Here is a 27,997-nt window from a genome sequence, read left to right as displayed (position 1 = left end):
CTTTCTGAGCAGTGAATTTCTTAGATTTCTGAGTAGAAATGGCATAGTCTACACTCGATTAAAGTTTGGTGATTCACCTCCACCGTATCTGTAAGTTGTTTACATGTAAGGGGTACATTTTTACTTGCACTTCAAGTTTTGCTAAATTAAAAGAAGTCTGGGTGGGCAGAAGAATTTTAAGCTGAATGAAAGGATTTTTTTGAAGCTGGAATTATCCCCTTGTGACCAGACAGGGACCTAGAATGGGAAGCCTTAGGATTGCCTGCAAGCTTTCCTCGGTTTACCCTGAGAGATCCCTGAAGCCTGTCCTCTGTCCGTCTGCACCGATCACCAGCCCTAAGCGATCCCGTCTCCCTGCGCTCGCTCTGGTTGGCCCGTTGCCCTCCATCTCCAGGGCCGTGGTTGGGCATCGTGATCTTCAGCTGGAGTCCTGCAAGAGCCCCTAAAGGTGTCTCCCACCCTGTTTCTCCAGAACCCATCCTGTCTAAACCAGCAAAGCAGACAGTTTGTGCTAGGCGTGGGCGTATTTGCTCTTCTCTTTACTGTGAGATGTTTTTTTTTAATTATTTTACTGTTGTTCAGGTACAGTTGTCTGCATTTCCCCCCCACCACGCCCCCCACCCCCTAGCCATCTCCATCTCCCTCCCCTGATTCCACGCCCCCTTGGTTTTATCCCTGTGTCCTTTACAGTTGTTCCTGAAAACCCTTCCCCCTTCCCCCATTATCCCCTCCCACCTCCCCTCTGACTGTGAGATTTTAAGATCCTAAGTAAGTGCAGTTTCAAAATTTTGCAGATGAATATTTTTTTAACAACAATAGTTTCTAAAATATGAAATGATATATAAACAGGACATTCAGTCCCAAACCAAAAATGTTTGTGGTAGATAAGGGTTCTCTCAATACATTTTTAGAAACATATAGTAAAGTAAATTTATTCACTCTTATGCTCCTTTACCTAGTGTATAATTTATAGTGCTTTTTCGGCATCCCAAAGCTAGTACTGTAAAAAACAAAAAAATAGAGCAGTAGCATTTATTAGGAGACATGTCATTATTTATAGGTTCTCTTAAGACAACATGTCTATAAACCTGCTAAAACCTTGAACTTGGCCTCACATAAGTCCAGTCGTCATGACATTATGAGCTTTTTTTTTTTCCTTGAGAGAATTGAATCCCCTTCATGTAATGCGGGGTTACAGGCTGCATTACATCAAGTTCTCATTGGCATAGTTTCAGGTAAGTAATATTCCAAGAATTAACGAACATTAGCCTATCAATTCACGTGCCATAGAATTCACCCACGTAAAACGTACAATGCAGTGACTTTTAGCAGATCCAAAAAGCTGTGCAACCATCACCCCAGTCCGTTTTAGGACGCTTTCATCACCACACACAGAAACCCGTACCTGCTAGCGGCCCCTCTCGTCCCCCTCAGCCATCCCAGCTCTGGGCAACCACCGATCCACTTCCTTCCTCTTTAGACTTGCCTGCTCTGCACATTTCATGTAAACAGAACCGTGCAGCGTATGGTCTTTTACGACTGGCCTCTTTCACTCAGCATAATGCTTTCAAGATTCGCCCATGTCGTCGTGTGCAGCGGTACATCATTCTTTCCGTGGTCAAATAGTCCATTGCGTGCACGTAACCCACTTCATTTATTCATTTGTCCGGTGCTGGGTATTTGGGCTAGCTCTACTTTTTGGCTGTTATGAATAATGCTCCTAGAACAACTGTGTACAAGTTTTTGTGGGGACATATGTTTTCATTTGAGGGGGGTTATGTATGCACAGAAGCAGAGTTACTGGATCATAAAGTAACTCACTTTTTGAAGGACCTGTCCAACTATTTTCAAAAATGGCTGCACCGTTGTCCATTCCCACCAGCAATATATGAAGGTTATAATTTCTCCACATTTCTCCATTACTTGATAATATCTGACTCTCTCGGTTATAGCCACAGTTTCTTTTTTATTTACATGTAATTTGCATGCCATAAAATTCACCTTTATAGAGTGTACAGTGTAGTGGTTTTAGTATGTTCACAAAGTTGCACAACCATCTAATTCTAGAACAGTTCATCCCCGCAAAACAGAAACCCTGAACCCATTAGCAGTCACTCCCCACTTTTCCCCCCGCCCCATCCCCCGACAACAGCTGGGGCATCAGTTTTGCAAGGTTATAAGATACGAGTTCAGATTAAGTGCCTGATGGTTGGCAAACAACACACTTCACTCACTTAGTCACCATAGTATCTAAACATTTGACAGAACAGTTCAGCCAATGGCAGGAAGCCAAAGAGAGGCAGCAGATGGAAACTGAAAAAGGAAGACCCGTCCACACGGACTTTGCCACGGACTATTCAGAGCCCAGACTTGTTCCACTGGAGTCCTTCCCAATGTGGCCACTGGGAGGTGACAAAGAGGGTCTGAAGGCTGGAGGAAGACAAACCTTGGCAATGGATTCATATCCTACAGTCAGGCTTGGGTAGTGAGAAGAACAAAGACCGGTTTTGAATAGTGGCTCTACCTGTTCCTACCTCTGTGACCCTAGAAAAGTAGTAACTCGTTTCCCCAGCCTCTTTCCTCTCTGTGGGAGTGCAGACCCTACCTGTCTTGCGGCATTGTCCTTAAAATGCGCAATCGCGAATGCGAAGCACTCGGCAAAGTGCCCAGTGGAAAATAGGTGGTTGTCATCTGTATATGTGTCCCCAGATTTTTAAGTGGCATGGCGAGGAGCAGCATTCAGCAAAATTAAGAAGTTTGTTTCATGTGATTCTAAATCCATCTTACCTCTTTTGTCAGTATCTTCTGGGATCTTTGTAATATGCACTTTTTAGATTTACCTATCCCTGCCCTTCTCTCCCCTAGAGGGTATTCCTAAAAACATGTTTTCAGTGCCCGCTAGTCATGCCCACTGGTGTGCTAACTGATATCTGAATTAATAACTGGTAACGCTGTACGTCTGAATCCTCAAGGCGATTTGCATTTTCCTTACTGGCTTCTACCGTAGAACCTTTCTAGGCGGCCTTAAATATATGCCTTTCTATTTGTTAGAGATGGAAAATATTTACATGTTCAGGCTTATAGGAAGATCATATAATTTATATATGGTTACATAAAATTTGATAATTTTATTCATCTTGGAGAGCCAAGCAATATTTATATGCTAGCTGATGAATTCAGTGTGCTTGGAATGAACTGGAAAATATGGTAAAAATGTAGCCATTTGGATATTAGGAAAGCTGTTAGTGTACACCTAGTGGGAAAACAATTATTAATTGCATTTGAAACTTTAATATGCCAGTTGCCTATAGACCTGGATAAGAAGTTTAAAAATTAGCAGAATAAATTGCATGTGTAGGGAAATCCCTTGCATATTTTTAATATGTAGTAAAACATGTTAAAGTGTAAAATGTCCAATCACACCCCTAAGAGGAAACTTGGGGAATCCAAACATCGGTGCTAGTTGGCATATACAAAGTCTAAATCCCAGCGATGTTAATATGTACTAATTGTACCTTCAGTATGAATTAGGAGCAACCGGGAGCATACTCTAGAAAGTGGTAGAACTTGGAATAGCTCCAAGTGCTGTGGTTTAAAAAAAAACAAAGGTGTCACTGCCCACGGAATGACCTGCTTTTGCAACCTGAGAACCCATGGACACAGTGTCCAGCACAGGAACTGCATAAACCGTGTATTAACACTTGTTTCTGACCCATCTCCTGGAATTATAGCCAAGGTGTGCATCAGCGTGAACGGGTAAGACGGTGTGAGGGATTCAGGTATGCAGTGGCTCAGGGATGCATAACGTGAAATCACAGACATGAAGGCATTTTGTGCTGTTTTTTTTTATTGCAGTAGAGTATGTACATAAATTTGCCAGTTTAAGTGTACAGTTCAGTGATACTTATTACACATTGTATAACCACCACCACTGTCTACTTCCAAAACTTTTATCACCCCAAACGGACACTCTGGAAGCATTAAGCAACAAACTCTCCGTCTTCCTCCTTAACCCCCCAAAACCTCTGTTCTCCTTCTGTCTACATGAATTTGCCTGTCCTAGACACTTCACGTAAGTGGACTCAGAGGATATCTGTCCTTTTGTGCCCGGCTTTTTCACTTCGGATGTCTTCAGGGTCCGTCCGTGCCGCAGTCTGTGTATGATGAGGGGCTGACCGGTCTGGCCAGAGCCGCGGGTTTGTTTAGAAGGCAGTAGACGCGGGGCTCTGGACACAGGTGTGGCAAGCCCCCCGGACTACTGGGGAAGAGCCTTTCTGAGGCAGACCCGCCAAAGGCCTGAGCAGAGCCCGACACTCTATCAATTTGAATGTGAAAATTAGAACCGATACTGAGGTTTTAGCGAAGGTGGAAGTTATCATGAATAATGGCTAATTTTTTATAATCTTGTGCATCATTTCAGGAGCTGTGGGCCAAGCATTTATTTACTAGTGATTTTTTTTTTCTTTTTAGAAGCTTGTATTACTGAACTTCTTCTTATTAGGAAAAATGTTTCTGTGGCCATTAGCTCTGACATGTCTGCCCTTCTGGGTCCCAGAAGTAGTTCTAAAGTTAACAGACCAGAGTTTACTAGAGGGACAGTTAACCTCCGTAGCCAACGATTTCATAGGACAAACGCATTTGTCTTCCATTCAGTTCTGTCTCATTTGGGGCAAGTTTGGACTTCAGATTATAACCAATCCATTTTTTCCTTTGGGAGAATCAAGTTTTTGGTCAGGTTTTAACCTGCCTACTTTTATTTAGATCTCATTTTATTAATACGTTTAATTATAATCCTGCAAAAATTGGTTTATGTATGTGCTAACAGAAGCAATCAAATGTCAGCACAGTCTTAATCAGGATATTAACTGTGGTTTCGGGGGGCAGGGGGTTGTCATATAATTAGTTTTATTTGTAACTTTTATTGTTAACAGACATAATTTTTTAAGGTGTTCCACCATGATGGAAATTTATCCTAACATAGGCATTTTATTTACTTCTGTAAGGACTTGCTTCCCGAGACGCCACACCCTTCGTACAAGAAAACGTGCTGGGTGCAGCCACATGCGCTGGTGGTGCCGAAGAGTCTGCTGCCAGAAATGCTAACGATCCACCGGAAGCCCCGAAGCGGGCTTTGCAAGCCCTGTTCTCACTCATACGAGGGGAAGTTGAGCAGCTGGACTCCAGAGCACTCCCCCTTTGCCTGCATCAGGTACTACGCCAAACCCTTCGCGTCCTGCCTCACTAAAATCCGGGGACCCGTGTTAGTGATGACCTAAAGTCCAGTCCTGGAGATCGATTCTACCCCCCCCCCATGTCGTGAGTGAGCCCAGGAAAAGGGGGCCCTGGGCAAGGGGGTGCTGGGAAATTTGAATTACTGGCTAGTGGCCACCGTGGATAATCGATCTGTACTTCAAGTAGTTGCTAACTTCTTTTATTTAGTGAATAAGCTCAGGTGGAAGAGGGTATGGGGGGTGGGGGGGCTGAATAGTAATGGAAAAAGTGCAATTAAAATATTGTTAAAATAATAATAAAAAATAAAATAAAATGAAAGTATGGGCTTCGGTTTTATATCTCAGAGGGCAGGGGGTGGGGAGTAAAGGGGGCCAAGTATATGGTGATGGAAGATGATGTGACTTTGGGTGGTGAGCACACAATGCAGTATACAGCTCATGCGTCATAGGAATGTACACTTAAATCCTATACAACCCTATGAAACAATGACAGCCCGATACATTTAATTTTGTTTTATAAAGTGTGGGCTTTGACTGTACCACTGACAAGCTGAGGGGCTTTCAGTGTCTTCTGGAAAGTTGTACAGAGGTAAATGAGATAATGCGTGTAAAAGCATTTAATGTGGTGCTGGGTGCACAGTAAATTCAGATAAATACCAAGCATCATAACTCTATTCTCACTGTCACCAATTCAAAGATTGCCAGTTCGAATGAGGGCCACGGATTAGCAAAGACACTGAAGCTTGTGGTAAACTGAGGCATCAGGGCAACGGAAGCCAGGCAATGGCCGCCCTCCTCAGCCCAAGAATACAAAAACCCTCCTACCTCCCCAGGGAGACACAAATCAGGGAGAGGGGAAGTGACACTTCTTTTATTTCAGTAGTTCCCGGCACCCCGCCCTGCACCTTTCACCTGGACTCACCAGTTGTTGACCTTTCGCCAAATTTTTGCCCTCTGCCCCCACATATTTCCCATGGAAACACTCCTCCCCCACGACCAAATGCATTCAGCAAGTCTTAAAGATCTGCTTCAGAATAATGTCCAGGATCAGGCCTCTTCTTACACCTTCATTGCCCCTCTCTGAGTACAGGACCCCGTCGAATCTCACCTGTGTCCCTGCAGTAAACGCTAGCTGGAAACCTCTCTGCTCTCACGCTTACCTCCATTTAGTTTTTCCTCCACACAGCAGCCACTGGGGTGCAGACAAAATGCCAGTCAGGTCACATTACTCCTCTGCTCACAGCCCTGCAGTGGCTGCCCTTCTCATTCACAGTAGAAGCCAGAATCCTTGTCATGGCCTGCAAGACCCTATGTGATCCGGCTGTTAGCTCGTAGACCTTCGTCCCTAAAACTCCCCTGCCAATCCACTCCCTTCCAGGTGCACTGGCCTCCTAGCCCTTCCTCAGACAGACCAAGAATGTTCCTACTTCAGGACCTTTGGTCTCTCCTTTCTACCCTTTCTCAGGAAGCTGCTGCAGAATGTGCTCCACCCAAACAAGGGGGTAAACCAAGGAATAGGGAGATGTGAGATACAGGCAGCTGGGGATGCTGCCCAGGAGAGAGGCAAAGGGAATCTCCAGGTGAACGGAGATTCTAAGATGACAACTATGTACCAAGGAGGAGAGGGCAATCAGCCCTGTCTAGAGCAGATCAGCCGAATCTGATCTGATAAAACACAAGCAGAATCTTGGAAATCAGTTGATTCTTGCTGAAGTCCTCAGAGTAGAAAATATGGATTCAAACTTTAGATTAAACTAAAAATTTCCAGAACGGTGACATCTACATTGCTCATGGAAAAGTGTTATATCTATAGAATAAACTTTATGTGAGGCCTATATTTTCCTTTAAAAGCATGCTGTTTCCACTGTGGAATTTGGAAACGCCATTCCTCTCATTCCTAGTTTATAGGTTTGACAAATAGCTTATTGTTCTTTGCATTGGCAGCTACCTGGAAATGGAGATACCGGTCTGTAAGTGGGACACCTTTTTTTTACTACAGATTTAGTACGAGTCGGGAGGCTGTTTTAAAAATGTAAAGTGCTTACATGAAATATTCTAAATATAACAACAGTTTGTGCAGATATTTCTCAGAAAATAGAACCATAAAAGGTTCTGTTTATAAATAAATTTCTAAATAAAAAATCAAAGTTTTTAGAATCAAAGAATTTTTCCATTGAAAAATTGAATGCCTTAGAATGAACCTGCTAGGCGATAAGCCTGAACAGGGACGAGCCCTGACTCTGGACGCCCCCCTCCAGTGCCCTTTGTATTGTGTAGCACGTTGCTTAGATTCCAGACATCGTAGCTCAACCCTTAGCATGTGGCCCGGCCTTCTCCATAACATCGAAACTGAACCAAAATTGACGATAAACAAAGTCATTCTCATACTCATGGTGTGTCTTTATAAGCCTCTGTAATATTTGCCTCATTCTTTAGAGTTCTGACTTGTAAACGCTGATGAGTCAGTAAAGTTTGCTTCGCCTGGAAATAGCACAGGAAGAATGAGGCGGCACGAAGACCGGACAGTGTCTGTTTGCCTCGCTTGACAAAAGTGACTTCGGAGTGTGTCCTGTGCCTCTAGTCAGACTTCTTGTGAACTGGGAAATGCAGTTTTAAAGTTTTCTTAGTTTGATATTAAAGACTTGCAGAGTTTCAAGGTCTTGATTTCTCCCCAACTTGACTTTTCATCCAAACATTAATTTAATGTATTGTTTTTCTTATTTATTTTTAACAGATGGCTGAGTCCTATTTTGAGGAGGAGGACTGTATCCTTTTCTGAATTCCAGGAAGAAATTCACAGAACTCTTAGAAAACTGGCCATTTTTTAAAATTAAGATTTACATACAATAAAAATGTATAGATCTGTCAGTTTCAATGGGTAATCACCTCAGAAGGTGAGATGTAGGGAATTTCTATCACTCCAGAAAGTTCTCTAGGACTCACCAAGTTTAGCCTTCAATAAATGAGCCCTGACTTCACCGGAATCTAAATATTTGTGTGTTTCGGGAGTGGGGGAGCACATTGCTGAAAACTGTAGTTTAAGACTCTGCTGGGTTTTCTTCCTTCTGAACTAAGCAGAGGTACAAGTCAGCTCTCATCCTCACGGTGGAGCCTGTCGGGCACACAGCCCATGGTGCACTCGCAACCGTCTTACATCTGCCTGCAAAGGGAATCCGGTCGCCTTTGTCACTCCCAATAAACAGGATAAATGGCAAGGGAGGCCATATGGTAACTTTTGTGTATGAAAGATCCTTCCCTCCGTTTTTCAGTTTCCCTTTTTAAATATGACTCTTGTTTTTGAGGGATGGCCCAATATATATACTGTCTAGAAAGAATGTATCATCAACGCCCGTTTTTCCCCATTTGGGTGGCTTTTTTTTCCCTCCTAACCTTGTTGACTTCCACCACAGCTTGGAGCAGGTTGAGAGATAGGTAATTATCACCCTGAACTCCATCGAGGAAGCCAGCGACGTCTTCAGTTTCTTACTAAGTATGTAGAAAGCCCAATTCTGGTGGAAATGAAGCTAGAATGCCTGCCTTTTTTTTTTTTTCCAGCTAGAGAAGAGTCTGATGTAGCACAGTGCTGACCAGCATCATCACTTCTGCGAGCTTCTTAGAAATGAAAATTCATGGGCCTGAGAATCAGAATTTCTGGAGCTCAGATCCATGAATCTATATTTTAGCAAATTTGTCAGATAATTATGTTTAGTCAAGGGAGAAATATTGGTATACTTTAAGTCATGGGCAGAGGACAATGGAATTAATTGTCCCTGCTTCTTCCTGGCCTATTTTGTGATCCCTGGCGTGTCTTTAAGTCTACAAATGAGAGAGAGAACTGAACCTCTAAGTGATCTTGTGACAGACAAAAAGCTAAACAGTGGGTTTTTCTCTTCCTTCTTTCTGGGTCAACATTTAGAACATGGCCCAAAGGAAGGTAGACAGTTGGGCAATTTATCGTGACCTCATCTGATGCTAAATATGTAATGCAGATGGAGATGGCAGAAGTGTATAAGAATATCTACAAAAAGGTGGAATCATGTAATTATGAAAATTATTGTGGCAAGTTCATTGATGTTTTGCAAAAGGTCCATATAATATTTGGCTCTGCCCTTGTTGGGTATGTGAGCCTTTGGTTTTGTGGGAGAAAAGCATTCAGTGAGAAATCAGTAAAGCATCAAGGTGAGTTGAAATCACAGACAGGTTGCCATTAGGGTAACAGTTGCTTGACAGAAAGTAATTTAAAGAAACAGATTGCAGAATTCCACATGGGTCCCATCTCCACTTAAGTTTAATGGACTGCCAGACATACATTAGCAAGCAGGCATTCCTGGAGCATTAAATTTTTCTTTGAATTTCTACTGTTTGGTTATAGAATGGAGCCCAAGTAGCTATTGCATAATATGCTACATTAAAATGTACCTACTTCAAAACCAAGAAACTAAGATTTGTTTAAATTTAAAAATATTTCAAGTCCTCTCATTTTTTAGAATGCTTCAGATTTCTCTCTATATATAGGAGATTCTTCAAGTATAGGACTTAAGCAAATAGTCTGGATTTCTATTTTCCTCAAGCTTTCTATTCAGACGAAAAAGCGATGAAATTCATACAGCTCGAACGACTGTATCATGAGCAATTGCTGGCAAATCTCTCTGCCATTCAAGAACAATGGGGTGAGTACAGACTAACACAGAATTCGGCATTATGTATCAGTTACCTAACAAGCTGCTATCTAAAAAGTTAACATATTTGACTGGGATTTGTAAATCAGGAAACAACTGTTTCTCTTATCAAGTTAATGTTGCAAAGAAAGTAGCATTTTTAACACAAGTCGATTGTGAGAAGAATCTCTCTTTGTATTTTGTTCATCGTGTCAATGCCAAGAAGAGAACTCTTGCAACTTTTTGCATTTCTTCTGATCCCTTTGCTTGCCCTAAGGGTTAACTTAGTCTCTGAGGTGATATTTACTTATATTGAAAAGTTATTACTTAGCTATTTCTAACCGTGTTGACTTTTGAGTTGTTTGAGAAGATAATTTTGCTTGCCAGTCTTTATCAGGAGTGCCAGTTAACTGGTTTTTCCCTCCTAAATATGATTTGTAATAGTGACTAACAAAAATATTTTACATCTAGAAACAAAATGGAAAACGGCGCAGCCACACGCACTTATGTCTGCAAGGAATTCAGAAAAGGGATTTAATGGTGACGATTTTGAACGGCTTACTAAATTTTGCACAACACATCAAGAGTAAGTATTCCAGAATTTGGTTAGAGGAGCGTGGATTAGAATATTGAAGAGCCATCGTAGCATTGAATATTTGAAATACAGGATCCATTTCTTTATTTGTTTTGTTAATGTTTTCAACTGGAGAAATTGAACCAGAAAAAATAAAATGATCGGGTTCCTTTCCCAGCTTTTGTCTGTCTCTTACACTGAGCTCAGTAAAACGTCAACTTCACATAGGTTCAGAGTAACTTTTAATTAGAGAATTTTAAATATAACCTCTAATTTTGATCTCCGGTGAAGAGATTAGGCAATTCAGGTGGAACAAAATTGTGTTTTAGGGCTTTTTAGTATAGTTTTTTTTTGCCAATGTGTGTATATTATAGTAAAAAACACATTTTAAAGAGTAATCTAATAGTGGAAATCAAATACAGTAGGATATTTAACCAAAATACTGCAGAAGGAAAATTACATTTACCAGATAATTTTAAATGGCTTGATTTGTACCCAAGAGTTGGAGCTTTAAAACTAAATTATGATAATAATAAGGCATTTAAATATGTTTTTAACTCATAAGTCCAGACTTAGAATTGGGAAGGCGAGGGGCACGGCACTGATAAAACCGGGGCGGATCTGGGATGTAAAGCATGGTCCTCAGTGCAGAAGCCGAAAGCCTGTCCTGTTTGGTGTTGGTTGGCATGGTCACAGCTGCCTGTGCAGCCGCCACCCTGACCGAGATGCAGAGCAGTCCAGCCCCTGGAAGGCTCCCTCAGGCCCGTACACGGCAGCGCCCAAGCCCCAGAGTGACCCCTGTCTCAGTTCTGTGAAGGTGTGTTTGTCCGTTCTGTGGTCTCACACACACGTAATCACACAGACGGCAGATTTTTGTATTTAGCTTCTTCTGCCCATCATTATGTCTGTGTTACGTGTTATTGCATGTGATGGCAATTTCTTCTCTTTTATTCCCGTGTGCCTTCATGATACTATTGTAGCAATTCATGTATCCCTGATAGACATTTGGATTGTTTCTGGTTTCCAATGGCTATGAACATTTGTGAATAAAATGGCTATGAATAAAATGGCTATGAACATTTGTGTTCATGCCTGTTGGTGGATATATACATTGTGTTAAACCGGGTCTTCCCTAAAATGCATTTAAAAATAACTATTTTTATCTGTGTCCATGGATAATGCCAATGAAGTTATCTTCTACTATAATCTATTTTAGGTTATAATGACAAACTAAAATTTCAAAAATACATATGTGTTAAATACTCTTTATGTACATAATTAGCAAAAGAGTAAGTTGTACTTTCTGGATCTTGGCATTTCCAGCTCAGTCGGGAGATTTCGGCAGTAACTGGCTCTCCGAGGCGCACGAGGTGGCTGTCCTGTGCACTCTGGGAGCCAGTGGTCGTGTTTCGATAGTGGAGGTGCCCCGGGCTAATATTAGAACCTGAGAAGCCGTGATTTTTTTTTACAGCCATTTCAGTGGCATTGGTTTGGAAGCTTATCACTGCTGCAGTTTGTTTGGGTTTTTTTTTAATTCTTTTTTCTCTCTTTTTTTCCCTACAGTCCTCTTTCATCCAAATGTAAGGTAAGGGATCATTTCATTGAAAGTATTTACAGGAAAAATGTGAAGTGTCAGATGTCTTTGGTATGAACTCTTTTAGAAAATAAACCTTTCTCAAGTTATTTTCACCTTCTAATTCAATGTGATAGTTTCCCCCAAAGTTTTTTTTTTTTTAATTTAACTTTTAGATAGCAGCTGTAGAAAAGTCCCTGGGAAGGAAATGCATTGTGCCATCAATTGCATCTGAAGACCCAAAGCAAAGTGGAGCTCCAGCCAAAGAGCCGGGTATGTTTTGAAGTTAGAGAGGACTGTAAGAGAGACCTGCCTCTCATAATAGTTTACAAATGTTACATCTGAAATGCTGTATTTACTTTTTTTTTTTTTTGGTACGTACCTTTTCCAGACAAATAGCAAAGTGAGATTTTTTTTTTTAAGTATTATATAACTCTATGTTTAGGTATCTAGTAGTAGAAATTATTAAATCTCAATTCTTATAAGAACATAAAGTTATTTCCGTGTTTTCAAGGGTTGTGTGTATCTAACACAGCGTGACAAGACTGTAAAACGTGCTCTGAAATAGAATTGGTTTTAGTGTATTTAACACATTGTTTTCTATAGTAAACCAACATTTACTATACAGACTTGACCAGAAATTTGTTCTGTATATCTGACTATTTAGAAGCTCTGTAGCTTGATAATTTATTCATAGCAGTTGATTCTCTCCCCTTTTATATTGACTAACATTTGTGTGTGTGTGTGTGTTTCTAAAGCATTTATCGTATATCTTGTACCACTTTGTGTCTTATGTCAAAAGTTAAAGATTTTTATAAACTATTTTTCACATTAGTAATGTGTGTTCATTATAAAAACTTTAGAAAATAAAGATAAATGATTACATGTTAGGGTGTTTACTTTTCCTGATATATGATTTTAGTACTAATTTATATTCCCGGGATTTATGTCCCTGAGCCCTGGTATTAAACAAAGCAGCATCAGGTATTTTACCTGAGTTGCCTGAGAGATAAAATGAGGATGAGGATGAGGATGCCTACCATTTAATTTTCCTTTTTCTTTTTATAAAATCCTTTCCCCCACTTTCTAAATTTTCCTTCATCTCCTTTATTTTTATGAGGCAAATTTAGGATTCCGCTTTAAGTCAGTCCTACTATGTACTGTTCTTCCTGGCTCCTCTGTTCCAGTCATTTTTATACTGGAAATCAAAGTAAAATGAGCTTCACAAAAATCTGAAAGAGAGAAAAAGTCACAAAATGGCCACTGGTGTGGGCGTGGACGAGCCTGCGGGCGGTGCGCATTGGGAAGAGCGCTGTTACAGGATGATTAATTAAACTTGACACTTGGTACTGGTGGCTTGCCCAGCCCCAGCTTGGCACTGGTGGGAGCTTGGCCTCTGCTGTAAAAGATGTTTCAGACGGGAAAACTGAGACTCCTCATGTCAGTCCCTTGCTTGATCCTTTGATTCACAGCTAGAACCTGCGTCTTCTGATTTCTGATTAAAATACAGCATGCTTCTCACTGATAACCATCTTACGGGGGGAGTGTGGACTCAATCCTGGGGCAAGAAATCTTGCCAAGTCTGATAAAACAGTATCTTTAAAAGAAAAATGTCCCAGAATTAGTCTCCTCAGTTTGGTTATTCTGTGAATAGATACACAGACATGTAAGAATGTGAGAAGAAGAAATACGAAAATATTACTTTAAATGATTTGAATCAAATACATTATTCCTGTTTTGCTTCATATTTCCCCATTTCTGATAATGTAAGGCATGTAGTACAATCTAGATTTTCCTTTCCCTTGTCTCTCTCTCTACATTCCCTCATCCTAAGCCTCTTACGTAATATGTAACATGTGTGGTGTTAAAGCCGGTTTCTGGAGCCAAACTTCTCAGGTTTGAATTCAGCCTCCACCACTTAAAGCTGTGTGCTCTTAGGCAAGTCACCTAACTTCTCTGAGCCTCCATTCCCACAGCTCCAAAATCAATGGTACTTAATTCTTGGGTTCTTGTGAGGATTGTGTTAATAGTTTCAGGGTAAGAGTTTGGAGCAGTACCAGGCCCAAAGTAAGGGCTGAATACTCTCTCACTGCCCTCACCCCTCCACCCCCTCCTCCTCGCACTGTCTCTGCCCTCCAATACCAGCATTCGGTGCACGTTTTCTGGGCATGAATCTCCCATGAGGAAAGTCTTCAAGTACTTTACATGGTATCTCATATGTCGTCTGTCCCTCTTAACAGCCAGTCTAAGCTAGGCTGGGTCATTTGAAGAAACTCAGGGAAGCTAAGTGACTTATGCAGGAACAGAACTAATTAGAGCTCAAAGCCAAACCCTGGTTTCCTGAACCTGAAGCCCATGCATTCTTATTAATTCATATTTTTAAGGAATATGTTATATGTAAAAGTAATATGTTACACACATGATAAGAAATGATAACAAACTGAAGGCCTATGAACCTAACACCCAGGTAAGGACAAATTATTGTCAGTGCTGTGGTAACTACCTTCGTGTCCCTGCCTTCACCCCACCCCTGATGGAACCATTATCCTGAGTTTTGTATTTATCATTTTCCCCATTTTTCATAGGCTTTGTTGGCATACAATTTCCTTGCAGTAAAATGTACCCATTGTAAGTGTGTGATTTGGAGAGTTTTTACAAATGCGTACTCTCACTTAACCACTAGCCTTTCATTGCCGAAGAGCTAAGTAACAGAAACCCCTGTTAATATGAACAGAAGCACTAAGAAGAATAAGTTTTATGTTATAATACATACCTATAGAAAATTTAGAAAATATTTTGAATTCATGAAAATATGTGGACACAGCGAATCACACATTTACCCCCACTTTTTCCCGCAACGCCATTAAAACATCAGAACGGGATTCTTAGAAGGCCAAAACCCACACGGACAGGACTGGCAAGGACATAGCAGCAGATGTGACGCTCAGAAAAATGTGGAAGCTGGAGCGCAGGTGGCTGGGTGGCACCTGGCTTAGTGCACCAGAAAAAGCTGGACGCCCTGTGTCAACACAGAAAGTGCTGGTTCCTGCCTGGAGAGGTCTGGGCCTGGGGTCACCAAGGGCACCACTGAAGTCGAGGGTGTGGGGTCGGACGGGAAACAGGAGGCAGGGCTGAAAGACTGCGCAAGAAGCGCTGAGACCTTGCCATTCCCTCTGTCCCAAGCAGGAGGCTGAAGGTGTATTTTGTAGAGAACATGAAATAGACGCCTCGAGGACTCAGGGGTCATGCACAAGTCAAGGAAAGGGGTATTGTAGAGAAAGTGAGCATCGAGTGAAAATCTCTGGACCGAGTGGTGAGACCATGAGCCTCTTCTCTGCAGTTAGCATTTACAATTGTGGCATCTATATCTCTTTTTCCCTCTCTGGGAAACTATAGGAGATTAACACCTCCGGCCCCTCTTTGCCCCAGAGTGAGAACGAGTCCCGGAGAAGGCTTGCCTTTCACTGCAGAGCTGCTTGTTGCCTCCTTTAAAACAACCTCAGATAGAAAAGGTGGGGACCAGATCGGGCAGACAAACCAAAAGAAACTCAACGGAAACAGAAGGCAGAGAACAGATGAAAACTTTTTAAAAATGAGTGATCATCACAGAGATTAGAGAAAATATTGTACATGTGAAAACAAGAATAAGATGCTGTTTTCTAGAAAAGGAACATTCAGTGAACTAGAGAAATGTCCTTAAAAATTAAAAAGTGTGCTGGCCAACATAAAAATTAATGAGAAGAACTGAAGGATGAAATCAAGGCAGTGTCCTAAAAAGCTGGTCCAAAGACAAAGAGACAAGAGTATGACAGAAAAGGTAGATGATCAGTCCGTACGTCCCAAAATCCTTACGGGCATCCTAAAGGGAGAGAACAGAAAAGGGAAAGGGGCAATTTATCAAAAGAAAAAAAAAAAAGACAAGGAAACTTCCCAGAATTGAAAGTCATGAGTTTCAAGACTAAAAGTCCCACCAAGTAACCAGCACAAAGCATGAAAAGCTTGATGAAGTTTCAGGACATCAGATACAAAGAAAAGAATCCAAATCCTCCGGGAAGAAAATGTAGGTTACAAGGGGCGGGTATGCAGAATGGTTGATAAACTTTACATTCCTACTAGAAGCTGGTCACAGTGCAGGAGCACCTTCCAAATTGTTAGAGAAAATGATTCCTGACCTAGAAAACCTTACCCACGTTTTTAGGGGTCAAGGAACAAGGACTTTTCAGATGTGAAGGATCCTAAAAAGTTTACCTGCCATGTACCTTTTCTTAGGAAATGTTCCACCAAGAGAGAATAAACCAAGAGGAAGAGCTGGGATCCAGAAAGCAAGGTCTCCCACATAGAGCAAAGGGGGTTCCTGGGATGACCCGGAAGGGAAATTACCTGGGTACCAGTCCTGGAGGGCAGCTGCAGGTCAGGGGCTTTCAAAAAGCATGTGTTTTCAAGCTGGTCGATTATCTGCTGGCCTTCATTGTACATCTGTCAGAGTTTAAAGATACTTCCGTAGAGACTTTTTTTTCTAATGAAGAAATGAGTCAGTTATTAACACCAAGAAAAATAAAGTATAAATGAGAAAGAAAAATGTCTCTGTATCCAGGGTGGGCCAGTGTGAGTCACACTGAACAAAGCCACAGTAAGGTAAACATTTCAATGTTGGATTGCCCCGAAGTGTGTTGAATTGTAATGGGAAGCTAGAGGCAGGGAAATAATACATCCTTTCAGTGGTTTACGATATTGTGGGGTCACGCCCGTCACTTACATGTCCTTTCTCTTCCCCCTTGTACAGAGTGTTCTTTCGAATCTTAAAACCACTTGTTTTTCTTCATCTTCAGAGAGTGAAACTCGTCCTGGCATGGACCCAAGTACAGAAAGCCAGCCTGGAGGAGAGGCCCCGGACAGCAGCCCCTGCAACAGTCCCTCAGCCCGGCCAGCAGATCCCTCGGGCCTTCCTGTAACTGCAGGGAGGGACCACACAGCGGAGCCACTCGGCTGCGCGGAGGAGGCCACCAGGGAGCTCTACGCCCAGCCCTCGGAGACAGCTGGGAGCTGCTGCGGGCCACACTCAGAGTGTGCTTGTGAGGGTGGCAGAAGCTCGCCGCTGGCTCAGACAGACGCCTGCCAAGATGTGGCGGAAATAGAGGGCACCGCCAAAGACCCTCAGGTGGTACTTTCCAGAGAGTCGGGGACAGAGCCATTGGTTTTACCGGGCTGCAACCACAGACCTCCTGCATTGTGTCCTGAGGGTAAACATTCACAGACTCAAAGAAAGGAGCTCCATCTGCCACTTCAAGATGCTGCTTCTGAGGCGTGGACCTCAGACCAGCCCGAGCACAATGAATTGAACGAGCCGCAGCAACCCGATCCCAGGGGCAGGGATGGAAAATCGCCGCAGGGGCAGGCCGGCTTGGAGGGCTCCGACACTGTGCCTTGTGGGGATGCCGACGGGTCTGACTTAAGAGAGGGGCCTTCGGAGGTGTATATGGCCCCGGAGGGGCTGGGAGAGCAGGGCGACCAAGTCAGTAAAGAAACAGAGGACTATCTGAACAGCCTTTTAGAAGGATGCATAAAAGATGCTGAAGATTCTCTTCCATATGAAGAGGAGGATTCTGATCTCCTGCAAGACCTTTCCCCTGACGAGGCATCTTACAGTCTACAGGAGCCCCTGCCTGCTGATGAGAGCTACCTTTCCCTCGATGACCTTGCAAAAAGGATAGAGATTGCAGAGGTAACGTTGCGATTTGCTGCATAAATACTCTGAAAAGTAGAATGAGGTGCAAAAAGCCAAATGTGCTAAAGACTGCCTAGCTTTTATCGATTTCCCCTGGTCTCGCCCACTGAGGGAAAAATTTAATTGACGTAAACTTTAAATCATTAGGGGTTTTACTTATTTTAGTCATGGTGTTTATGCTTCAGGAAGTTAAACTGCATGCCTCCAGAGAGAATTATTACGATCCCCGTTTTCTTATGTTCCTGTGTCTTTTATTTGGCAGTCGTAGGAGTTGTGATCGGGATTAGTCACTTTCTTGTGGGGAAATCTCCTTCTTCTTCTCATACACCTAGGAGATAAAATAGAATATGTGTTCTCTGTTTCTTCCTGTTATTAATGTATTTTTAATTCTTTGGAACAGTATAACAGAATGAAGGAAACACTTTAAAATACAGTAAGACTAGGAGATACTGGATGGACTTTTAAGCCCTTAAAGTGGATGCTGTGAGTGTTCTCATTCTTACAGTATTAATTTATAAGCTCTGGATTTGAACACACAGTACTTAACTACTTGGCTAAAACAAATATTTTACATCAAAGTTTTAAAGTTTCTCTAAAAAGTAGTGAGGCTAATCAAAACCCCAAAAAAATAAAAAGGAGGAGAGGATCAAGATAGCCACACTCCTTCGTTCGATAATACAGTTGTTTGGAGTTCAGGGGGGAAGAGAGAAGAGGTCCTTCAGGAAGGCTCTCCCATGCATCAGGTGCTGAGGACACAGTGAGGGATCAGATGAAGTTCCCGGGCCTGGAGCTCTCTGCTGCCACATCCGCTCATTTTACCAGCTTTGTGCTGGAACAGTTTCTGTGCTTCCATTCTGGTGTGAGTACAAGACACAGAACATAATTTCTTAACAACTGAGTGTCTCATGAGCTGCATTTTCCACGCCCTCAGGAACTGCTGTGGCTCATAAACCCCCCCTTCCCCCGCCACGCCGAACCGTCCCATTGGGTCCTCCGTTTTCCCCCCAAACCTCACTTCCCCTGCCAGTGACTCTGCCCCTCACAGGTGTCCTCGCTGCCGGTCACTCTTTCTGCCTCTGTGTTGCTGATGGAATGCAACGGCATGCTCCTTCTTTGCCAGTTTTCCCCTTTTTCCTGTTTCTCTGCTTTCATTTCCGTGCCGCTTCTGCACTGCTCAGGTCTGGCTTCAGGTGGATTCGGCTTGGACGACCCCCCCCCCCCCCAGTGGAAGCGTTTGTTGTGTTTCTTAGACAATTAGATTCACCCCACACAATGAAATAACGCACGCACAGTCTCACAGAGAACTGGGAGTGTCTGCACTAGTGGGATTCGCGTTAATGGAAAGGGTCTAGGTCTGGGAAGCATTTTCGATTACAGGAATAATTTTGCTAAGCGAAATGACAGCTTGGTCTCTGACACATCGCTGTTCTTGTGTAGAAGAGAGGATGACACAGTCATCAAAAGTATAATCTCCACCTCTCCGCTGTTTTAAAAAAGCATCGGAAACATTTATGCTCTTTTCGTAAAAATTGTTAAAAGCATATCACGTGTGCAGTGTCGGTGAGTTTAAGAGACTCACTCATTTTTTTCTCTCACTCAGTAATCTTACGTCACTCCTCTGTGGGGTACCACCACAGTAGACAAGGAAGCTGCAGGAAGGAAGCCTACGGTCTTAACAGACGTCTGACCCCAGGTCTCACCTGTCCACTGAGTTTGAGTTTCCCAGGTGTGGGGGAAAGATGCAGTTTCATCGCCATGCCCGTAATATATTTTAATGTCAGGGCCAAACCCCCTAACTGAGGAACCTGTTAATGCCGATAAATCATGGACTTGCCTGGTGCTGAGGCCTGGGAGGGTTGCCTCATCTTCCTTTTCAATCCGTCCGTTGTCCTTAGCACCGAACCCTGGGGGAAGAAATACGCTGTACAAGTTCAAGGTGCATCGTGATCCAATCCCACACTGCTAATTAAGATCCCTTCAGCTGATGATAAATTGTTACGTGGGGGAGGGGTGAAGGAGTTGTTGTGTTTTCTAAATAAATGGCACTCAGACATTGGGTGAGCTTTACTGAAATAAGTCTGTTAACTTTGAAAGCAATCACATTCACAGCTTGGTGCGCAGACCTGATACGCCTCATGAAAACAAACCACTCTCTTCATTAACACATACGTGTGTAATCTATTTGCAGAGATGTCATATGTTCAGAAAACTATATTAAATGCTGCACATCCAAGTAAGTTTAATTTTTAGAAATAATTCATGACACAAAAGCTGAGGAAGTAGCCTGTTTGCTACTGCCTGGTTCTTCTGCACGCTTGTCATCTGACAAGGGGCAAAATATGTCCCCTGCCTGCAGTCTAAATTGACAACATTTACTTAGGTAGCTCAAGTCTGCCTTCTTCACAGAACAGGCGAGGACATAACCTAAAACTCTCTGAGAGGGAGAAAGATGACAGCCTGGGATTGCTCTTGGTTTTGTCTTCAAAGAAGCTTTTGATCGAAGTGACTCCTGTGGCGTCCATCTCTGTCTCTTGGCCAGGCCACTGAGGTCAGGGAAGTCAAGTCGCACGCAGACTCGTCACCGTGGGGTACCCTCACCATGGTAAGACTGGACGCTAGGCCTACGCAGCAGTGTTGAATGAGGCCTTGAAGGTAGCTGTTCTGTGGGTCTCGGCCAACGGAGGCTCTTAGAAACACTGCAGATGAGCGCAACACCCCCGAGGTCTGGGTCTCACACACACAGTTGGTGTAAACTTCTCCTGTAAACTTTCATTTGCATGTCTGTCTCTCCCCGTGAGTCCTTTGGGCTCCAGGATGAAGGCTGCACTCCATGCACTTCAGCACTTGGTGACCTGGCCCACTCTGCCTGTCCAGGGTCCCCTCCTGCTGTTCCTTTGTCCTCCGCCTGCTCACCAGTCAGACTGGCCTCCTCGCAGCCTCCCAGACACACCTTGCCTGCCGTCACCTCTGAACTTCACCCTCTGTGTCACGCTGCTCCGAGTGACGAACCTCGTTGGCATACATTTACTTCCTCCCAGCCCTCAGGACCTAGCACGTGCCTTTTTAGCCCGTAGAGTGCCAAGCCCAGCACTGGCTCGTGAGCAACCCTCAGTAAATGCTGACTGCTGCCGCTATGGAGCCGCTGGTGATCGCTGAGTTCTGTGATGTTTATTCTTTCCCTGCTGCTCCTCTGAACTTCACGTGAGGGAGGGGCTTCGGCATCGTTCTCCCATAGTCCCGTCTTGCTGTCATCTTCCCCTGTTGTTGTAGGACACACACACACACACACACACACACACACACACAGCGCTAAACTCCAAACTCCTCGGGGGGGTAGGGGGGGATCCTTTTCAACCTTTTTGTATTCTCAACAAAGCCAACACAGACTTTACGGGCTATTGAAAATAACAGCCACCTCTACACAGTAAGACTTTAAAAAATGTTCTTAGGCAGAGTTCACTTTGAAAAGGAAATAACCTTTAAGGGGAAAAGCTGTGTTATTCAAATAAATATAGGTAGGTGCTGTCTATACGTAAACTGCTTCTCTGTGTAGTCATTTACTCTTTGGCACATTTATTGAGCACCTGTTGTATCCGAGGACACTCGGGAGCACAGAGCAAGTTCTTGTTCTCATGAGGCTCGTGCTGTAGAGGGAGAGACACATAATAACAAGTTCACATAAGATGAACAGTATAGTTTCTTATATCAGTAAGGGCTATGAGAAGCCTCAGCAGGAAGAGGGGATGTAGAGACTGAACGATGGAGGATGGGGAAGAATGGGCTGTCTCTTTTGTAGGCAATGGGAGTTCAGCATGGGGGTGGGGGGCGTACAGCTGGAGCACAGTGAGCAAGGAGGTGGTGGCAGGTTGAGGGAGAAGAGGTGAGCTAGAGCTACTGCCTGAAGGGCCTGGTGGGGTCAGGGTGAGAAACTGGGACAAAATTCAAACAGTGGAAAGCCAGGATTTTGAGCTGGAGAGTCAGGTGGCTTGCTTTGTTTCCTAGCTGCTCCGTGGAGAGAGCAGACTGCAGGGAGGCAGGGCCCAAAGGAAGAAGACCAATCGGGTTACTGCAGCTATTCAGGTGAAAATAACACAGGACAGGGTTCAGGTAGTAGCAGTGTGTGTGTGAAGATGTGTTTTGGAAGGAGGGACAGATAGGACGTGCTGATGGATTAGAGTTGGGGTTTGGTGGTGAAGACCAGGTTTGAGGGGAAGAGAATCGAGAGTTCTGTTTTGGAATCTACCTGTTGATACAGTTTACCGGGGGCTAAAAAGTGGGATGGCATCTTGACATTTGTTACCATTTCTTTTCCTGTTTTGTCTGTATTATATCGTCCCTTTAAACAAACAAAAACACGAGGCAGTGCCAACTTTAGACACATAGATACATTATAAAACTCCTATTTTTATCTTAAGCAAACCTTTCTCTTTTTAAATCTTTCAAAACTTCAGCATTTACGTGCTTCGTCGTCATTCGCTACTTTTTCGCGCTCTGCACGTGCAGAGTTGTATCGTGCAGGGCACAGCGCCCTGGCAATGAACGTGGTCTTTCTGGGAGGTGGCATTGCTCCATGTGGCTCCTCCCGGGCTCCTCCCGAGCTCCCGCTGCGACTTGTGGTATTAACTTACTATAGTAGTAACCATGGTATCAGTCCACCTTCTGGTTAATTGAATGACACAAAAGATCTTCCACCTAACCCTCATCTCCCCCATGTCTCTGTATTGATGGATTTAGCCGTTAGGTTAAGTATGTGTTAGTCGAGGTGATGTATAAGACACAGATTTGTTACTAGAGGTGTTCGCTACTTTGAAAAGACAAAACACACATACTAGGTTTGATATAGCAGGACACTAAAAGTGTTTTAATAAACTTCTTCGGGTGCCATTGGTTGACAGGATTATGTCGGTTTCAAGTGTACAGTGTTATAATATATCATCTGTATGTTGCACTGTGTACTCATCACCCAAAATGCAGCCTCCCCGTGTCTCCACCTATTTGGCCCTTTTTACCCTCTTCTAACTCCCCCACCTCCCTTCCCCTCTGGGAACTGCCTTACTGTTTTTGTGCCCATGAGTTTTTTGTTTGTTTGTTTGTTTGTTTCGGTTGTTCATTGGGTGCTTTCATTGTATATCCCACATACGAGTGAAACCATCTGACTCTTGTGCTTTTCCGTCACAAATGCAGGGTGGCCATTTGTGACAACGTGCACGGATCTTGAAAGTACGCAGCATGCTGAGCAAACTAAGTCAGACAAAATAGGCAAAACGTTAATAGTCGTGGAAACTGAGATCTTCACATTAGGAAAATGGCAAGAGGTTTAATCCTGAGTCTATATTCAAACTTTGCCAGGAGCTGGTGCTGGCAAAGGTTAAGCATATTACTTAAACTTTCTAAGCTTGGCATCGGCATCTGGAAAACAGGGCAGGTAGTGCCTGCATGAGAGAGTCACAAAGATTGAATATGACATATCGTGTAAATGTCTTCACATGAAGCATGCAGAGCAACTAAATTGTAGGTCTTCTTATAGAGCCCGTGTCCACTATCACTTGTCCCTTCGGTGAAGAGTAATGGTGGCAGGTCTGACGCGTGCCTCCCCAGAGGGGCTGACGGCACTGAAACTGTGATGTGCTAATATGAAATATGACTTATGAATGTTAATTCTCACGTTAGTTGGAAACCAAACGTGTTCGTGTTCGAAATTTACCAGCCTTGAGGTTCTGGATTGAGTAAAGCCTACGTCATTAAAAGAAATTATTTGGTATCTATCTTTTTTTTTTAATTTTGTGAGGAGCTAGTTCTGACGTCAGAGACCTCTGCATGTTTACTTTGTCACAGTAGGATTTCCTGTGCGCGAAGGATGGCAAAGTAACTTTGTCTTTATGAGCAGTTCATTCTTCAGATGCTGTTCAAGATGATCGTTGGCGTTTGAGGGGAAGTACCGAGTAGCTATTTACTTGCAGATGCAGAGGACTAGGCCAGAGGGATGTTCTGTTGCTGCTGCTGAATTTTGCACGTTTTCATAGAGTACCCAGTAACAATTAAGTTAATTACAGCCTTAACATTCTTTTAGTTCATAATGGAAGGGCTTGGTATATTTTGTTTCGGTAGCAGAGAAATTTAGCAATTTAAGTGGAAAGCCAAATGTAGTTTATAAAGCTTTATTTTCTGAGAGTTAGATTCTTTTAACCTTTTACTATCAATATTTTAAGTAGTTTGGCAGAGATACGCTTCTGTGTGCCCTAAATCATCTTCCCACCCTACTTAGAAAGACTTGGCAGACAGTCTTTTGAGTGAGACCCCAAACTAGTACTGCGACTTTATTATTGTGGCTTACTTCCCTTCTACCGTAGAATTAAGGAAAACTCTACCACAGTCATTTCTTAAACTGTTTATGCTTGACTGCCTTGGTGAGGTAAGTAGGAATTTCTGTCCTTGAGGTAGGTTCTGAGACATCTGCCCAAAACTCTTGCCAGAGCAAAAAGGCCACACCCACCTGTCCCCCAAGAGACTCTCCCTCAGCCAGCATCTCCGGCACCTGAGTTTGGCAGCACCATCCGGCTCTGCAACTGTTGGCTGCAGGGCCAGAGGGCAGTTAGAAAAGAGGCAGAGAGACCTAGAGAAGATACCTGAGCAAGCCTGGAAGGGAATGCTGGGAAAGGGCACACTGTCCCGCCCACAGTGGGGCAGGCCCTGACGAAACAACAGGCTTTTGGTTTTGGTGGGGGAGAAAAAGGAGAAACAACAGGCTTTTGGTTTTGGTGGGGGAGAAAAAGGAAAAGAAAACGTAGCATGCGGTTAGATTTTTAGCCAAGAATGAAGGGTTAATGGGGGAGAGTGTCCAAATGTTAGCCCATCCCACCCAATGTAGTTTCTCCTATTCTACTTCTTCCCTCTTTCAAAAAGTTGCCGAAGTTCATTGCCACCCGTAGTAAATAAGGTGGGGCCACTTGGGAAGGCTCGTATCCCTTGGCTGCGTGGCATTCAGAGCCAAACACCCCAGACTAGGCCAAGCAGGAGCTAAGGTAGGGCCCTAACAGCTGCCGCACTAGGACTAGCTTGTCCATCTTGGAAGCACATTCTGTGTCTTTGCAGATGATTTCCAAAGTTCTTCTCAGTCTTTCAACATTCATTTATTCATATTTGCAATGTCTTGTGATTGATGACTTGGAGCTGTGACTTGAATTTACAGAGTCAAAGTTCACATCACAAAGATACGCAGTTAACAGTGCCGCCGTTCCGGGGCCCATTCTCAGGCTGTTTATTTATTCTAAGTAGTTAAAGCAACTTGAAAATGCCTGTGGTATGTAAATTCACTGTTGGTAAATGTACCACTTTTATTTCACAGAGAAAACAGTGTACTAGAACCTCACTTTTTTACAGTTACTAAAAATAAAAAGCATCCTCTATAGGAGTAATGTATTGGTTGAGTTAATTTTGATTTTCCATATCTTGCTCGTAAGGAAGTTACTAGGACTTACTCCCCTTTCGGTCTGAGCAGGGTGCTGGTAAAATCATTTTTCTTTGTTGTGTGAAGGGGCCCTTTAACGCTGTTACTCTCTAAAGCAAGATTGGCTGTTTGTTCTTTGCATACCTGTACTCACCACTTTAATGCCACCAAAGTAGTTTTCTCAGAAGAAGGACATCATCTGAAATTATGTAGGAACTATGTAATTCCTATAAAAAGAATAAATTGCTAACATTGATTTTTTTTTTGAGATAATGGTTTCTATAGACCCATGTTCAGGAAGGCCCTGTAAAAGACCATATCGAGTAATTTTTTGGCCCTAAAAGCCTTGAGTTATAAAAAGAACTAATAGAATCTGTAATATTTATGCACTGCGCATTATCAGAGGTGGCTGGCTGGACCTGGAGATCATGTTAGATATTTGTGCCGTTGGAGGGCTAAATGACATTGCCAGCCCTCCTTAGCTTTCAGTGGTCTGCCTGACAGCAGCAAGTCACTGACACCTACAGTGTTAGGCCCACAATGCCCGCCTGTGTCATCACCTGTGGCCAAGCAGGCAGCTCGCTAGTCAGCATCTGTGAACCGGCCCGCTGCTGAGGCTGCCCTGTAAGGCCTCCTGCTCCCCTGCCTGGCTCCACCAAGGGCCCTGTTCTCATTCTCCCTACGCCTTGGCGTCTTTTCCCTCCTGAATGGCAAGGGTTTTTGTTTTGTCTTTGTTTGTAGTAAGGGGTGGGGCGGAGGCAGGAGAGAGGAATCCCAAGTGAAAACTGGAAGGAAACAGAAAGGGGTCCAGGCGGGGAGGCCAAAGAGATAGATGCTGGACAGCCAGTAGTAAATATTTTAGACTCTTTGGTCTGTTGAAACTGCTCGGTTCTGCCATTGTAGCCCAAAAGCAGCTATACACAATATGTAAATGAGTGGGTTTAGCTTTGTTCCAATTAAATTTTATTAAATTAACATGGGCAGGAGGTCTTTGGCCTACTGACCCAGAGTTTGCCAACCTGTGCGTTCGTACTACCAAGTCCTGTGTCCCTGGTAAACTGGCTCTGATACTTCCAGAAGGGAAGTCCTAAAGCATCTTGAGTGGTCAAGCATTCCTTAGTAAATGCATTGTTTCTCGGGGGAACTGAGGACAACACCGATTTTGCTGTTAAAAGTTGGTATCAGCCCTGACTGGTGTGGCTCAGTGGACTGAGCACTGGCCTGCGAACAGAAAGGTTACTACTGGTTGGTTTCCATTCAGGGCACAGGCCTGGGTTGCAGGCCAGGTCCCCAGTTGGGGGGCGTGTGAGAGGCAATCAATCAATGCTTCTCTCCCTCTCTTTTGCCCTCCCTTCCCCTCTCTCTGAAAATAAATAAATGAAATCTTTTTTTTAAAAAAAGTTGGTGTCAAATATATTTTAAGTCTTGCATATTTATTTCTTTAAAGTTGCTGATGAATGACAAGATCAGTGGTAGATTATGGGCTTCTGTTATAAAGCCAAGCCCAGCACCAGTAATTAAGCAAAGAGGGGTCGTGAGTGATCATTTCACGGATTATTTCACAGGGAAACGGAGCAGCAAAGCAAGGCAGTAAAAGGAGGCCTGATTCTGAGCCCACTGCCCTCTGTCACACCCTGTTACCATGTTAACATACCACTGATCCTCCCCACCGTAATTTAACGAACGCTCCTTCATAACCCCTGACAGGTGACTCCTGCTGAAGGACTGGTCTCTATATTAAAGAAGAGGAGTGATGCTGTGGGAGACCACCCTGCCCAGATGCAGCAGAAACCATCCAAGCGAAGAGTGAGATTCCAAGAAATAGACGACCACCTGGATCAAGGTGAGTGAGTGCCCTGCTCGGCACTGGGGCTGACGCAGGCTCGACTCTTGGCGTTCGCTGAGGCATGCATTGGTGTACAGTAAAAGGTAACAGACTTTGTAAAAGAACATGTGGACCTGGTGGTGGTTGTTTTTTTTATCTTCTGTAAAGAAGCACAGAATTGAACTACCTTCAGTTCTTAAATAATTCCGAAGCATTTTGTCCACTCAAGTAAGTGAGCAAATTGCAAAATTCAGCTCACAGCCTTCCTATCCCACAGGCAGTCCTCAATGTTCAGAACTGATTTCGATTTCCTTGTTTAGTGTTCTGTTTTGTTTTGGGTTTATCTGTTGTTGTTATTTTTAGTGAGTCTGCTATCTTTGTCTTCCTTCCAGAAGCAGTTAATACTCCTATTTTGTAGGTGTGGAAAATATTTACAGATTACAAGTGTATTCTCTCCGGTGATTTCTTGGCTCTATAGAAGGAGGAGTCTCTTAAGAGCAGCGATTTAACACTGCTGCTGTTGTTTGCCTCTCCTCCTGGGCCTGTGCAGGAGGTGGTTGCTGGGTTTATCTAAGGCCTAGGTAAATAAGGAGTGGGAATAGAGCCAAAAACCTGTGAGTGTGCTTCTGGTGTTTATAGAATAACAGTGTAAGCACATGGATGTGCTTTCTAAGTATGACATGAAGTGACGGAGGTTTCTAAGTGTTTACCACTGCAAAGCTGGTAGGGGCCTTGGAAATAACCTCCACCCTCACGTCCCCGCTGCACCTTGCTTATAACTCTCACATTCTTCCCCAGAGAAAATGCTTGCTTCTTTGCTTGCACTAATGGGCCCTGGATCGTCGCTCACCAGGAGGAACCCTGGGTTTAGAGCCGACAGGCTCCTTTCACTTAGTAGCCATACTTTCACTTATCTGAAACCAAGACACTTAACTTGTGCCCAGTAGCCACGTGGTCCTCGCGG

At 43.4% G+C, this 27,997-nt stretch overlaps 1 protein-coding gene across 1 annotated transcript in view; it reads left to right on the top strand.

Moving 5' to 3' along the window:
• CNST (consortin, connexin sorting protein) overlaps positions 1 to 27,997 on the top strand; it is a 61,781-nt gene that overhangs the window by 27,540 nt on the left and 6,244 nt on the right. Inside the window, exons 3-10 of the mRNA XM_024576082.4 lie at positions 5,004 to 5,209; positions 7,966 to 7,996; positions 9,815 to 9,901; positions 10,361 to 10,475; positions 12,027 to 12,048; positions 12,213 to 12,309; positions 16,866 to 17,758; positions 26,916 to 27,051. Coding sequence (XP_024431850.2) covers positions 5,004 to 5,209; positions 7,966 to 7,996; positions 9,815 to 9,901; positions 10,361 to 10,475; positions 12,027 to 12,048; positions 12,213 to 12,309; positions 16,866 to 17,758; positions 26,916 to 27,051 — 1,587 coding nt within the window. The remainder of the gene's footprint in view (positions 1 to 5,003; positions 5,210 to 7,965; positions 7,997 to 9,814; positions 9,902 to 10,360; positions 10,476 to 12,026; positions 12,049 to 12,212; positions 12,310 to 16,865; positions 17,759 to 26,915; positions 27,052 to 27,997) is intronic.

Source organism: Desmodus rotundus, chromosome 10 (assembly GCF_022682495.2).
Source record: "Desmodus rotundus isolate HL8 chromosome 10, HLdesRot8A.1, whole genome shotgun sequence".
NCBI lineage: Eukaryota > Metazoa > Chordata > Mammalia > Chiroptera > Phyllostomidae > Desmodus > Desmodus rotundus.
This window is presented reverse-complemented; position numbering and strand designations above follow the sequence as displayed.